General features: G+C 32.6%; 2 protein-coding genes across 2 annotated transcripts; both read right to left on the bottom strand.

Annotated features, from left to right (window-relative positions):
• Positions 1 to 6,603: 6,603 nt before the first annotated feature.
• On the bottom strand, positions 6,604 to 9,247 carry LOC141700931 (putative beta-glucosidase 41). The gene is made up of 7 exons (XM_074504580.1): positions 9,176 to 9,247; positions 8,365 to 8,431; positions 8,197 to 8,255; positions 7,643 to 7,718; positions 7,475 to 7,554; positions 7,302 to 7,381; positions 6,604 to 7,214 (listed from the first exon to the last, which is right to left on the bottom strand). The coding sequence occupies exons 1-7, from the start codon at positions 9,245 to 9,247 to the stop codon at positions 7,013 to 7,015; spliced, it is 636 nt and encodes a 211-aa protein (XP_074360681.1). The 3' UTR covers positions 6,604 to 7,012.
• A 4,762-nt stretch (positions 9,248 to 14,009) lies between these two features.
• On the bottom strand, positions 14,010 to 14,953 carry LOC141700935 (uncharacterized). The gene is made up of 2 exons (XM_074504588.1): positions 14,838 to 14,953; positions 14,010 to 14,638 (listed from the first exon to the last, which is right to left on the bottom strand). The coding sequence occupies exons 1-2, from the start codon at positions 14,920 to 14,922 to the stop codon at positions 14,355 to 14,357; spliced, it is 369 nt and encodes a 122-aa protein (XP_074360689.1). The 5' UTR covers positions 14,923 to 14,953; the 3' UTR covers positions 14,010 to 14,354.
• Between the last annotated feature and the right edge of the window lie 446 nt (positions 14,954 to 15,399).

Here is a 15,399-nt window from a genome sequence, read left to right as displayed (position 1 = left end):
TGCTAGCAGAAAGACGGGAAAGCTGACCTTTCGAAGCCTTTAATCTTAATCATAGAAGTTGCAAATAGGAGTAAGTCTGAATCAGAACCTACTAATGGTCCCAAGACTAAAGGACTTTCTTTTGGAATTTGGAAGTTTGGTTATTTTGGTTTGCTTGGAACTTTGTATTTGTTGGATGAACTTTTGTTAATAGTTCTCAAGTTCAATGATATGTATTCAAGTTTTATTATTGCAAGTTGATTTAGATTTTATTACAATTCAAAAATTAACAAGTATAACTGATTGATATTTTTATGTTGGCAAAAACTAGAAAAATTATTACAATAAACACAAGAGTGTTTATAAAGAAAGTGTTACAATAAGCTAAAAACATGTTATCAAAATAATTTAATTGTTTTATAATATTGTGTTACAATAGAAAAAATGATGTTGTAGAAGAGTTTATTGTAACATATTTTTTGATGTCACTAAAGGTTTAGAGGTGTTGTAATAGAATTGTGGTTACACCTTCTTGGTGTTACCATAGATACTGAAAGTGTAACCATACGATGTCAATTGTTACATTTTTACATATGTTATCAAAAGTTTAAAAACGGTTACAATAGATCCCTATTATAGCACGAGCAAATCCTACACCAACAAATTTTCAAAAAGTGTAATCATAGCCCTATTTTTTGGTTTAGGTAACACTTTTTGGCCATTTTACAATTTTTTGGGTGTTGCTAGAGGCCATATATGATGTAGTGTGTGTTGATCGTAGCCAACACCCGTCTCAACAAACAAGAGCTTGATACTAGAATTAGAAATGGTGGGAAAAGCAAGTGGTGAGGTCATGGTGTAATATCCGGGATATCGCGTGTAATTATTTTCATCAATAAATGATTTTTATGTGATTATTTATTGATGCAGAAATCCACCATCAAAGTTACGATTAATAAATGATTTCTGAATCCATCATCTATTTTGATGCAGAAATCAAGGTGATTTTCTTATTTAATTAATTTGATGATTAAAATAAGAATTTTTGTTCTTGATGTTGTTTGTGTGATTTAATGCTAGAATCATGTAGAGTTTTTCTTCCTGGTCATTTTGGTATATCATATGTCAAAAATCGAGTTCAATAACATGTAGTAATGTGTGTTTGATTTTCGGAATGTTAAATTAGGGTTTAAATCGTTTGAATGTTCTTAATCAAATTTGGGGCTTTTAAATTTGTTTATTCTGGGTATGTTTGAGTTGCATTAATCGATAAATTGTATCAAAACGAGTTAATTCATGTAAATATATGCACTGTTGGACGCCTGGAACGTATCACTAGAGAAGCTCGAAGCTTCGCCGGCATTAATGGAGGTTTCATCGGAAAATCCGATCGGGAGATTATTTGTGTTAATTACTGGCATGTATGTGTTGCCGAAGGAGTGTAGAATGGTTTTGCAGCCAAATCCTAATCAAACGGTTCGTATTTTTCCCAAATTAAGCTCATCGGAATCTGTGTTTTCCGGCAGGTTATTGTTGTTCTTGATTGACCCAGTCATGTCGATCTTTGACCCGGGATTTAACCCGGTGTTAATCCAATTTTTCCCAAAACAAATTCATAAAACCTGTTTCTACACTTTAGTCACTAAAGTTGTAGAATTTTTACAAAAAACTGGATTACTGTTTACTTCATTTTATAAATGATATTTTTATTATTCTAAAAATTAGAAAAAAACTATTTATTTAATTATTTTAAATGCAGAAAATTCTTTGAATTATTTATTTACTTAAAATTAAATCTGATTTATTTTATTAATTAATTTTTATTAGTTTCTAATTATTTTAATTAATCGATTAATTTAACATTAATTGATTAATTAATTTAATTAATTATTAATTAATTTTAATTGATTTAATAATTAGATTCAATTATTTATTTTTGATTCAAAAATTCTAAAAAAATAGTTTTGAGCTTTAAAATATTATTTTAAAATATTTTCAAGGCTCGATAATTATTATAAAATTATTTTAAATTCAGATTCGGGTGTTCGAACCCTATTATTTAACTATAAAATGATTTGAAGGCCCATTTTAATCCCGAAAAAATGTTCAAAAAATAATATTAAATACATGGAAAATCATTTTAAACCCGACTCTTCTTTGAAAAATTATTTGGATTGAATATCTTACATGCTATGTGCTATATGTGATCTGATTGTTGTATAATATGACTGTACGTGCATTGTTTGACTGTTTTTACTATAACTTTTAATCCATAAATCGGATTTGGGTGAAACGAAGGGTAGATAAAGATTTATGACGTCTATGTGACGATTAAAATGATATGAGATTGAGTATTGATAGATAATTTTGATGCCTAGCAGAGTAAGAAAGGCATAGAAAAGAAGGCCAGTGATCAGTAAATAGAACTGAAGTGTAGAAAAAGAAATCAAGTGATTGATGAATTAAGGTAATGCATAGAAAAAGAAGGAAATTGATGGGAAAGTAAAACTGTTAAATGGGTACAAGTAAAGTTGGAAATCATCGGTGATAAGGCAAGTACTTCTGAACTTTCTTCAAGATACATTACAAATATTTTCGAACTATCTCATAACATATCGTTATTATTCAAAATAACTCATGTTTTATATTGCAAGCGCTTTAAACTATTCAACCTTGAACCTTGATTCTTATTAATCTTGAGCCATAAGCTTTTTTCTTCATAAACCATTGATTGTTGAATTTCTCAGATACGAGCCAGACACATACGATACTACTCCACAAATATATTTCTACCATATACTAATTTCTGATATTGAATTACTTCACATACCAACCCTTATTCCTTTTTTAACACAAGACCAATCCTTGAAACCCTTGAACACTTGGTCTTCTACTTTCTGATTCTTTCCTTGATTGAAAGCCAAACTTTTTGAATTCCTTATTATACCTTCATGGTATTGTGAATCACCCTATGCTTTAAGATAAATGTTTCTTATTATTCAGCTTATTGAATTTCATTGGTTATCATATTAAATTATTTTAGAATTGGATGGTTTTATAAATGTGGACCAGATTCGTGGTCGGGCCAGATTCGTGGTCGGACCAGATTCATGGTCATAATAGGCCAATGTGTGCCTTGGATCCAGTATATAGAGCAAAGCTGGGAGCCTTGCTCGGAGTTAGTGCGTGACTGATCAGCAACCTAACCTTGGTTTTTAAAATAAAAAGTGAATATCCAATTTTAATCATTGTTTATTCAGAAACTTGATTCTTCTGAATCATTTCAATTGGTTATTATTTAACCTCCATTACTGTTATTATTACTTGCTGAGCTAGTTAGCTCACTCTTGCAAATGTTTTTATGTTTTAAACAATTGAAAAGGAAATTATTGGTAATGAGGATTCCGAGTCCAGTGTACGAGCTAGGATTCCAGGTTAAGTTGGATCGAGCTAGCAGGAGCTTTGTATTATAGATGAGTTATGCAAGATTGTAAGAATGATATTATTATCAATTGTATGTTGAACTAGTTGGGATTTGGTATGATGTAATAAAAGTTAAGGTTATGGCTTGTTTTCATACTTTAACCTGTTGCGGTTCGTGGTTGTGTAAAGAAGGGTCAATACATATAATATTTTATAAAAAGTTTTATATATTATGTTTGTGTGTTGTAAACCCCAAACTTCTGACCCGGGTTTGGAGGGCATTACAGTTTGGCATCAGAGCCACAGGTTATAAGTCACTGAAACAATCCTAGATTGTCGGGAATGGATAGAGGGTTAGGATTAGGATTAGGAAATAGAAAGATAGAACGTCGAGAGGTTGAATGCGACTGTACAATAGGTTTTGGTATGATTCGTGATTAGATTCGAGCTGCTTATCTAGTGACGCGATTTTTTGATAGCTGCGATGGCAGATTCTTTTATACTCGAATCGTTTGATCATTCGGAGCATTCATTCGGAGGACTATCATCTGAATCACGCCCTGCTTTTCCACCGGTGTTAGCTATATTACCTCATGTTACGACGGTTGTACCTTTTTAAGCTATTATCTCATCCCCTTATGCGAAGCTACCAATTCGAGAATCCCCCACATGTTGATTCTAGTTCTACCAGATGTTCGGCTGTGAGTACATCTTTTTTTGTCTACTCTACACCCTGTTCTATAACATCTGTTTAAAACTCGTCTTATGAAGTAACATCACCTATGAGGATGGATTTGAGAACTATAGCATATGGTCAGTTTACGAGGTATTAAGAAATGTGAGAAAGAACCTAGAGTGAGGATACGTGTGTTCCGGAAGATAGCCACTACCAGGTTATATGGAACTACTAGTAAGTATATCACCCATGATTATCTTGTGAAGTGAGCTAGATGGATTTTAAGGGAATTTGAAAAGGTTGGATAATGAGAGTCTTCCTGGAATTGATGATGATGTTATGATCAAGCATGATACATATACTAGTACAGTGATGTGATATTAGTCAACCTTGTTTTATAAAATGAATTTAATGATTATTGGATAAACTTGTTATACCGAGTAATCGTAAGAAATGATGATGGGAGCGTTACTGGTATGAAAGCTTAGAAGTGAAGTAACGAATAAAATAATACGCAACGGTAATTAGAATTTTGTCAACCAATGAAGTTAAAGTAGACCCAATGAGGGATAGAGGATATACAGAAATGAATGAGCTTTTATCTGATTGTGTTTCCAATTTGATACTTTGTAGGGGTTGAAAAGAACGGCAACCAACTCATATAGTAATGACGACCAAGTTTATGATTTTCAAAAATTTAAACCAGTTTTCAAAAGAGATTTTCTAAACAGAATTTTTCTAAAAATCCTTTGAACAAAACAAGTTTTAAAAACTTGGTTGTCCAATTACTACTTGAGTTTCTCGATTGTTATAAGATTTGGATTACCTAGAAGACTACCAGTTCTAGAAGTGAGTATGGTTCATTTAGAAGGCCAAGTGGACCCGCTATTACAGAAAATATTTGTTTGTTTTTAATAGAAGAGTGCAAATCTTGCTTGATAAATTTAACGACGGAACCAATGTACGGAGAAACTGTTCATCCAATTTATTAGACGATTAGAGTACGAAGAATACGTCGATTCACGAGAAGCCGAGTACGAGCAAAGAAGATTAAGAAAATCTCCAGACTTTCTAAAGAAAGAATGTTATTGACAAAGGAGTGGATATGTTGAATAATCAGTAGTGTAAGTGGAATTGAAGTTGTAGTTGTAAATCTCGTAAAGAATGCAAATAGGGTCGAATTATAGAAATATTGAACGTGGAAGCATGACGCTAAAGATACAAGACCAATCCAGGAACCTGAGATTCGGACGTCCAATCCAGAGTAAATTCTACGATATAAAATAATCCCGATTTCGAAGAACTTTTCCTTGATTTAATGCGTACAAACATTCGAAGTCGTGGAAACTTGTATATATGTTGTAATTTATATATGTACTAGAGGTGTGTTTGATAATTTGAGGTGGCTTTTGGCTTAGTTGACTCGATAGTAGGTTGGATAAGTATTGGAGTTGTGTTTGTAGTGTTAGAGTTGCGGATTTAGTATTTGGATTGTGTTTTGGTAATGTTCTGTATGGGTTGTTTCAATTCTTGAACATGGCAGATATTTTAAATTTAATATAATTCAATGTTGCAGTTGCATATTGTAGTGTAGCTACTGTTGCACAACTAAAACACCACAGTGACATTAGTCCATGTGGGTCCCACTTATGAAAAATAATTCCAACATAATGTAACATTGACAAATTATTACAATTGATCATTATAGTGTTACATTAGTGGCCTATTGTAATACTTTTCTTTGTGTTACAATTGGTAGCTAAAGTGTTACAATAGGGAGTCTCATGTAATGCTCACAAGTGTAACGTCTACTAGTGTTACAATAGACCTATAATAATGTTTTTCGGGCCTATTGTAACAGTAAAAAGGCATTACATCATGTCACTTATGGCGTAGTGGTGGTTTTATGTGTCAACCAACATATTTTTCCAACATAAACATAAGATATATACATGTGTTTATTACAAACAGTTTATAGGCCGTGCAAATACAATGAGAATTAGCATTGACTATTACTTTATAATACATAAAATCCATTCACTACGCCATAGATTGGATTCCGCAACCCCAAGAAACCGTAACTAAATGCCAAAAAAGCGTTGCTAAAGGCCAAAAAAAGGCTATGTCGACTCTTTTTCGGGGTTGTAATTTTAGGTGTTGCCATAGAGTGTTTTGCATCCCCGGTGACAACCTATTGCAACCCTTATTTATCCGTTACAGAAATGTGTTATTGCAACACCAATGGGGTTGCAATAGGTCTTGAAAAGTGTTACAGTAGGGTTTGGGCTATCAGTACAATATTTGTGGACCCCACAATCGGGGCCACATATGGGGTATCGATGCAACCTTTTTGCAGCGCTTTTTAGTGTTTTTTGCAACGCTTTTTAGTGTTTTTTGCAATGCTTTTTAGTATTTTTTGCAATGCTTTTTAGTGTTTTTTGCAACATTTTACACTGATTATTAGCAACACTAAAAAGACCTATTGCAACGCTTTTACAATAAAAATGCAAGGAACTATTTTTAAATTGGCATATCCATAAATAAGACCATAATCTTAAAACTAACACAATCAACCAATCTACCAACCATAAAATCAGTTATCCAAAATAAACACCACTACCTTCACCATCAACATACTACCATCCTTATACCACCAATTATCTACCAACCATAAAATAAAAGTGAAAATTTTAACAAGTTAAAGTTACACACTTCAAAATATAAACATCGTAGTACTAAGAAAAATAAAGTAGAACGATAATACTTCAACTTTATAGCCAAACTGTAGACTGTAGTCACGTAGATCTAGACTGCAATTAATGGATATGAGATAGTTTAAGGTAATCTCTTCATAAGAAGACCTTCAAGGCAACCATCTCCTTTAATCCCATCTCAACTAAAAGCATACTCTCAATATTTGCTTCTCTAGTTAGATCACCCAAGTTTTGGACATGGTTGCTTAGTTTTTCCTGCCTTGCAAAAGAGATGCCCTAGAATTGAACACCTACCGGGAGCCTGAGTTCCAGAGTCATAACCTTGCATTGCTGCATTATGAGGTTCATTAAAGGTGATCCAATATTTCACTCTGTCTCCGAAGGCCTTGAAACAGGTAAAAGCATAATGCTCAAAATCTTTTCTAGCAAGCAAAATATGAGCCTTTGTGTAAATAAGTGTTTAGGTTTATAATGACTAATATATACAGGATGGAGTTTAAATCACTTACACGATATGGTCACTTAACCATCCTTCATATCTATCTTCGAGCATCTGCGGAAGATCCCAGTGGTATAAAGTTACATAAGGCTGAATTCTTCACAGGAAGCTACAACAGACTCTTCAAAACCGCTGTACAGACTTAATAACACGAAAATTCTTTGTATAATTTGCAGTTTTTACTAATTGACTTTTTTCCAGTAAATAATCTAATAGGTTGTTGTAGTATTTCAATCCATCTGGATTTGGTTCTCTTGTTCCATCTCTATATACAAAATTATAATGTTAAGACAGGGTATTGGCTTATCGCTAGGGGTTACACCATTTCATAGCGGCAAAGTTTCAGCTTACTCGGAAAGATTCTTGACCATGAAATTGAGAATCTGTAAGCATCCATTCCCATGTCCTTCGTCAAGTCAATGTCCATCTGTAATGTAATTTAATATTCAGGTTATAATTTCCGTTTGGTTAGTTTGAGACGAAGGAAAGTACAACTTTAACATTAAGTATGATATGACTAGTAGTATTATATAACGTTAGTTTTCAGCACCTAAAGCTATTCATTCTTATCTTCAAGAAGTTGGTGACATGCTCTTTGACATCATTAGATTTGGTATTATCCAAAAAATTTTATCTTTATACTAATCTAATGCAGTCGGAAAACTTTATCACTATAAGCTTTGGTTTATCATCTATTCTGAAAATTGACCGATACCTTGATTTCAATTCTGTAGTGATAATAATGTGAACAAGGAAGTAACAAAGGAAGGTAGAAATTAGAAAGTAAATTAATGAGGCGGAAAAGGAAAAGACGATGATACAGTAATCTAAAGTAAATTAGAAAAAATAGTATGAGAATGATGAACCATAAAAGAAGTAGATCATCATTGGAAGTGTAAACTAACCTTAAAGCGATGATAATGATCCACTGCCGTGTTTACATTGCTGAAGTCCAAAATCTTGCCTGCACAAAAAATCTATGTCAAGCACAACCTAAGATAAACTATACTCTGCAAATTTCCCTCCTTAAGCCTCCAGATAGTTCCATAATTTTCGATGTTTTAGTTTAGTACCTGTTCGGCTAGCAAAGGTATCCCAAATGTTAGCACCCTTGTTTCCTTCATTCACGGCACCTTCAAACTAATAATACACACATATAAACCATTTGACATAACCAAATGAGCATCAAATTATAAGTTAAAAATGAAAGGCATGGAAATGAAGATACCTAATAAGAAGAAGAAGCAGTACCAAATATAAAGCCATTAGGAAAATGAGTTCGGCTGATGGACTCAGAACTCCAAACAAGACAAGCCAACACTAACACCAACATTAACAACTTGTCTGACATAACTTCTATTACAAAAACCAACTCAATGCAAAACTACAAATATGTCTGTATATATTAAAATTTACTGATATAATAGAGAACAATAGATTTATTATATATATCTTGAACAAAATTTAGCTTGCACTCCATCTAAAGATGCGGGGCAAGATCGCTTCTTGAGTTCTTGTTGCGTAAACGCGCGTGTTTATGCGCCAAAAAGATACGTACAAGATATATATTCACTGATCATAGCAACAAAACTGATATATAACATCACGAGCAAAATCGTTATAAAAGTTTTCTCATATTAATATGTCACTTTCCAACCATTTGTGAATGCTACATTCAGTTTCAAACAAAGCATACTAACCTAACTACAACTATTTTAATCCTTTAACCGATATGCTTTCTCTAGATTAAAATGTAACTAACTTATATGTTTTCCTATATTATATAAGTGTAAAATGTAAATATATATCTGGAGAAACTTGGAGATGAAGAAAATATCAAGTCATGTCCCCTTGTATTACAGTTTAGATCAACTGATCACAAACCTCTTTACAAAGAAAAGACGGAGATTTAATCCCAGTGACTGTTGTTGATTTAGTCTCTAGTCTAGTCGTCATTAAATAATGTGCAAATATCGAACACAAAGATTTGGAAAACTTGAGCAAAATAGAGCAACCAGAGTAGTTGATAACTAGTAGGTATGATGATAAAGCATTTGAAGATCCTTACACTGCGTACCTGTCAACACCTCAATAGAAGGCAATAGGGATCAAGCAGTAGTATTGAACACATCGAAAGTGGCAGAGACGACATTTGATGAGTAGATTCAGGTTCCTGACAACCGCATCCCTGTTGGCTACAAACACATGCCACAGAGGTAGATACAAAAGAAATAAAAGTTAGTAAACAACATAAAGCAGAGTCACTCATATGTTCAACACATATTTACTTCATATGTTGCAAGAAGATATCAGAAATGTAGGCTGGTGGCAAAACAACAGTTGGCAACAAAAATTAAAGCTCAAAAGCAACTGATTTCTTTTCCGAATATATACTTTATATAAATTTGCAAATCTCTTTGTCCACCCATCCTTAAGTTCATATTTTCCTGCTGGAATACACAACTGAAATTAGACATCTCATTGACATGTATATACATCCAAGTAATAAGTGTCCTCAAGAACAATTAACACAAACTTTTACAATCATGAATTACAATATAGATGAGCAGAGAAATTATAACATACCTTTGTTACTTTGTATCAGCAATCTTAATACTTAACCTCACGTTTCTTCTTAAAAGCTGATTTAAGAATCAGCAAGCAAGCAATAAAAAGATCAGAACTAACTAATCTTCCCACCACAACAGCCACTATTTTTTGTGTGTTTTGCCCCATGCATTTCCCTTTACTACTTCCTGTATCTACAAGTTTAACACCAACAGATCATTATAATCAAAATAGTCATCCACAAACAGTTACATACATCTACTTCTACACACATATGACCCCCCAAGAAAGAATCTAATTCATAAACAAATTAATAAAACATTCTGCAAAATCTAAAATAAGTGTACATAAATTAATAAGAGATAAACATTCATAAACTATAGATATACTAAATCTAACACCAAAAGATCTCACTCCCAAATCAATCCTATTACATACCCAAACAATAAAATGTAATATCTCGAGGTGTTATAAACAAAAAATACGTAAAGGACTTATAAAGCTTCACCTAAAATACCAAGTAAGGCGCGAAGCAATAAGTCAGTCATATTTCTTTAGCCTTGTACATTTTACATAAACTAGAACAAAAAGATAAAAAAACATTAAAGCGGCATAACACCACAAAACAAGATAAAACCGAAATCGAGTTCTCCAATTTAACATCGCCTAAATCCTAATCAGCTTACGAACTCCACCCCCACACCCAACATTTCAGTAGCCCTAAATTATACAAACTAGTGTCCTAAAAAATCTGAAAGATAATAAAACTTTAAAGGAGCATAGACAGTAACAATGTAACACAAACCCCAAAAAACTGAGTTCTCTAACTTAACATCACCTAAATCCTAATTAGCATACACACTCCATCTCCACCCACAATATCTCGTTAGCCCCAAATTACACAAACCAGTGTCCCGAGAAAATAAAATACAACAAAACATTTAAAGCAACAGAAATAGTAACAGAAACAAGAAAACACCAAAACCGAGTTCTCCAATATAACATCACCTAAATCCTAATCAGCTTACACACTGTATCACTCATACAGTGGTGACTCAGAGGGAGATATATATATATATATATATAGAGAGAGAGAGAGAGAGAGAGAGCCTGGAAGTGCGAAGTTGGGAGAACATCTGAGCAGAGTATTTGAGTAAATCTCTGATATTATTTTTGGATTGCTGACTGAATCCAATTTAATTAACAATCAAATCATGGGAAAATCAAATATGATTCACTAGAGTCTGTAGAAATAAAACTGATTATTATGAAGAGAGAAAGTGTGTGTTGTATAACTTCGAGTATATAGATAGAGATAGAGATAGAATTGTAATATATGTTTTTAGGAATGTGAATGAGAATTGGGGGAGCTCGTAGGTAGGGTTTTGAGAGGAGGGGCGTTCAATATTTTCCTCAAAGTTAGTAGGCGGTACATTTCCCGGTCACCAAATCCCTGTACAAACTAAAAAAATAATTGTTTCTCTCACAGCTGCCACATCAGCAGTATGTGACCCACTTGTAGAGACCCCAGTGACATGTCAACATAATATTAATAAAAAATTAAATATTTTTATTTATAATAGTCTTGACAACATTTTTTACTTCTTTGCTAACATAATTATAATATGTTATAATATGTTAGATTAATGTTGTGTTGGGGCAACATATTCTACGACAACATCACTTAATAATGTTGTATAAGGTCATTTATGGCGAAGTGAATATTGTACATAAATCCATTAGTCACTTGTTAAGTTTTATAAGGCGTTCAATTTATCATTATAATATTTTAAATCACTGCACTAATATTATTAACTTCTAAAAATAAATAAAATATATATTTCAATTATTATTTCATTTCTATGTAAAAAAATACTAATTATTTAAATTCAAAAAAATCATCTTTAATTATATATGTCATTTTGGTAACACATTTTGACTCTACGGTAACATCAAAAAAGAGGGGTTGCGGTAGACATTGGTTTTGAAGGCTACTATTACACTTTTGTTTGCAACCCCACCCCGAAGGGTTGCAGAATCCAATCTATGGCTTAGTGATTCCATCGAATTCTCCTACCTATTTCCAACTGAAACTACCCAACTTAAAATTAAATTAAATCCAAGTACATGATGTATGCAGGTCTTACCTTCATTCAGATACAGAAGTGCAAGTCATTATAAAGAAATAATAAGTTAAATAACTACACATACTTCTACATATTCCTCTGACATTACCAAATCTAACAAGTACAAACTACAAATCCATAAAATATATTCCTACAATACAAAAATCCCTGCATAATACGAATTACAGATATGAAGAAACAACTAAACGATGACATCATCGACGTTCTTCTTAGGCTTACCATACTTTTGTTCGATAAGTGTGGCAATAAAAAGAGGGGTGGTACCAAGCTTGTAAATATTGGGGATGTTTTAATTCTGAGCAACACTTTTGTTCGATAAGTGTGGCCATAAAATATAAGAAGATGTACATGTCTTGAATCTTGAAAGTGTGACACAAAGGAAGAGGCTATGGAACAGAGTATTGAAAATCATGTTGTTGAGGCCATGATCAACCCACAAGCAGTTCTTGATTAAAGGGATTCGAGATATTCAGATGAAGGCTAGGCAATATTTATCAGCCATGGGATGGAGATTTTATGATGCTATCAAGAAAGGTGGCAAGAGAGAACTTAGATATTGTCCTCCTAATAGTAAGAAGAAGTATATATCTCTTCGAATGACATGCAAGGGCTATTTAGATAAAGAATCGCAGTTCGGGGCAGTGCATGATAGTGTTCTTGAGGGACCAGTTGGGAAAACAGAGGATGAAGTTGTTGGATCACAGTCTGGGAGAGTTAATGATGGAGTTCTCGAAGGACAAGTTGGTTGAGAAAACAACGTGGAAGTTGCGGAAAGCAAGAAATGAAGGTTGAATTCTGGTGATGTGTATGGAGAAAGAATGGTGCTTTATATGAAAAGAAACAGAGATTTTGTGGAGGAAGATGATGGTGCAGATATTTCAATTCCATTTTCTTCCGCTCAATCCAAGCTAACTGATGAATCCTTCAAAATTACCATTCAACCAGTAAATAAGAAAACTGAAATTCCTGATAAAAAATTTAGAATAATACTTGAAGTGTATAAGTTCTAATAAACCAATTAAATCGTAACTCGGTAATTATATAAAACTTTTACTTTTGTAACTTCCGTCCAATCTTGATATAAACGGCAAGGCACAGTAGTAAAGTATAAGCGCATCGTAACTAGTGGTCATACCAGAAATTTGAAAATAAGATAAAAATTGAAATGTGAATAGAGTAGAAAAGCTTGTCCTTTAACAATATAAAAAATCACATTAACAATAATAATAAATCTTCACATAAATTTATAAATTTGTAATATTAATGTCATCCTAATTGAATTTTCTACTATCAAGTTGGTTTTTAACATTCAAACAAAATTATTGTGATGAAAAGTTAATTATCATATTATAATTTTTACAACTTTCGAAATTTTTTGTAATATAACGAAATAGGATGGACATCCAAAAAGGAAAGTCTAAAGAAATGAATAGTGCGGAGGGAGTAAAAAATATAATTTGATCGTTAAATTTCGAGTTTCCATGATCGTACAATGTCTAGCAATGTCATCAGCACAATAGTTTTTAGAAAAACTCATATTAATTATTTTTTAAAAATTTAATATATTTTTTCACAATATTAGATTTATCTCCTCCGTGAAAATACAATGACTAGTTTTATATCATGTTTATTTGTAAGTTTACTTATTTATCTGATTTTCAATTCGATCAACCACTTTATATCTCTAAACTAAATGTCAATCTTGTAATATGTTATATGAGTCGTAGAAATTTTGTTAGTAGATACATCAAATAATTAATTTTATATCTTCAAATGAACATAGACCGGATTTTGATCTATGTTTTGTCATGAATAATAATAATGCATTAATAGCAAGCAACAAAACAATATCGTTTACAGATATAGAAACGCATGCATTACGAGTCAAAACGCGTATTACAAATGTATTTAGAAAAATTACAGATAAATACAAATAGTGATGAAATTTGATATCAATAAAAAGAATTGTGACATTCATTATCACTCAATTATTTATTGATATTGTGAATATTTAATCCTTCCGATGTCAAATAAAACATGAACAATTACTACATGGATACACTAGTAAGAAGGCCCTTTCCGGGAAACATCCAAATTGTGTTTATTATATTCTAACTCATTTACTTTTCTAGTTAGAGACCAACGTCTAAAGGCTAACTTGGGCTCATGTATTAGCAATAACCATTGGGGGGCCTTCCGTATTATTTCTATATATCTGTCATTAATATTTACAACACAGGTCCATATAATATTTGCAACATAGCTAATCATAAACACACACACTAAAAAACACACAGAACCTCACACAGAGACCCTCTTAGAAACAATGGCAGCAGAAAAGGGGAAGTCTATAGGCCTGAATACCCCCAGTGAGCAGGTAAAAAGAAAGAGGGGAAGGCCCCCAAAGTCTGACTCCGCGGGGAATTTGGTGGTGCCTCAAGGAAGTACTGTATCTTCACCGCCAGCGATGAGTGCTGGTGCATCTCTGCTGATGAGAGGTGCCGTTGTTTCACAGCCACCATTAACTGCTGTTGCCTCACAGCCTGTGCCACCGGTTGTTTTGCAAACACCCCTGCAGATAGTGCCGATCTTTTCCACCAATAAAATTTTGCTGATGTATCAAGAACAATCCCTGTAAAACAATAAAGAACAATTGTAAAACAAGTTAGTTCTACGCCCCCTCTATAATTTTACATGAAAATTAACTCTTATGTGTTGGTCCATGGATATTTTGGTTAATAATTACTTTTTAAAAAAAAATCTTACGAACAACAAGTAAATAAATTGAAAACTATGAAGATGTGGACCAATTTTACAAATTGAAAGTATACCTAAGATGAGTTTTTCCTTTTGGTCATCTAATTCACCATCTCCTTCTTCATCTTCATCTACAATGCCACATGATAATTTTACCATCTTAGTGTGCCTAATAATTTGATGACACCACATTAGTAATAGATGGTGGCTCAGGGGCTACAACAATTTTATATATATAGTGTAAGCCTGAATCTAGAACCATGTATTATGAACCATCTAGAATGATCGAGAGCTCTTAGCGATATATTTTAAAATTTGTTTTTAGGTGCTAGTTTTAGCTCTTTCCAGAAGTTATTAGTGAATTTTACCAAAAAAAAACTAATGTGTAGAATTGTCTAGAAACATCTTTAAATTATATTAATGATGTTTTAGAAGTATGTAGAGATATTATTTTTTAAAATTTATTATTAGTAAAATGAAATTGAATTAAGAAAAGGAGAATCTACAGTTGTCTACAAATATCTTTATAATATATTATAGGTGCAGCAAGCACACAAGTGTTAGATGCAAAGTTAATTACCACACTTTTTCAATTGTATCCCATTTTCTATGGCTTTTAGTTACGTTATTTTTAAT

Source organism: Apium graveolens, unplaced genomic scaffold (genome assembly GCF_009905375.1).
Source record: "Apium graveolens cultivar Ventura unplaced genomic scaffold, ASM990537v1 ctg3100, whole genome shotgun sequence".
Classification (NCBI taxonomy): domain Eukaryota; kingdom Viridiplantae; phylum Streptophyta; class Magnoliopsida; order Apiales; family Apiaceae; genus Apium; species Apium graveolens.
Note: the sequence above shows the minus strand (reverse complement) of the source record. Positions and strands in the feature narration are given on the sequence as shown.

Excerpts from the sequence above, each read along its gene's own strand:
- LOC141700935 (XM_074504588.1), bottom strand. The coding sequence starts at position 14,922 with ATGGTAAAATTATCATGTGGCATTGTAGATGAAGATGAAGAAGGAGAT. Across the intron at positions 14,639-14,837 it reads AAAGGAAAAACTCATCTTAG|GGATTGTTCTTGATACATCA; the intron begins GTATACTTTCAA and ends ATTGTTTTACAG.
- LOC141700931 (XM_074504580.1), bottom strand. The coding sequence starts at position 9,247 with ATGACGACTAGACTAGAGACTAAATCAACAACAGTCACTGGGATTAAA. Across the intron at positions 7,719-8,196 it reads ATCATTATCATCGCTTTAAG|ATGGACATTGACTTGACGAA; the intron begins GTTAGTTTACAC and ends ATTACATTACAG. Across the intron at positions 7,555-7,642 it reads ATGGTCAAGAATCTTTCCGA|ATGGAACAAGAGAACCAAAT; the intron begins GTAAGCTGAAAC and ends TTGTATATAGAG.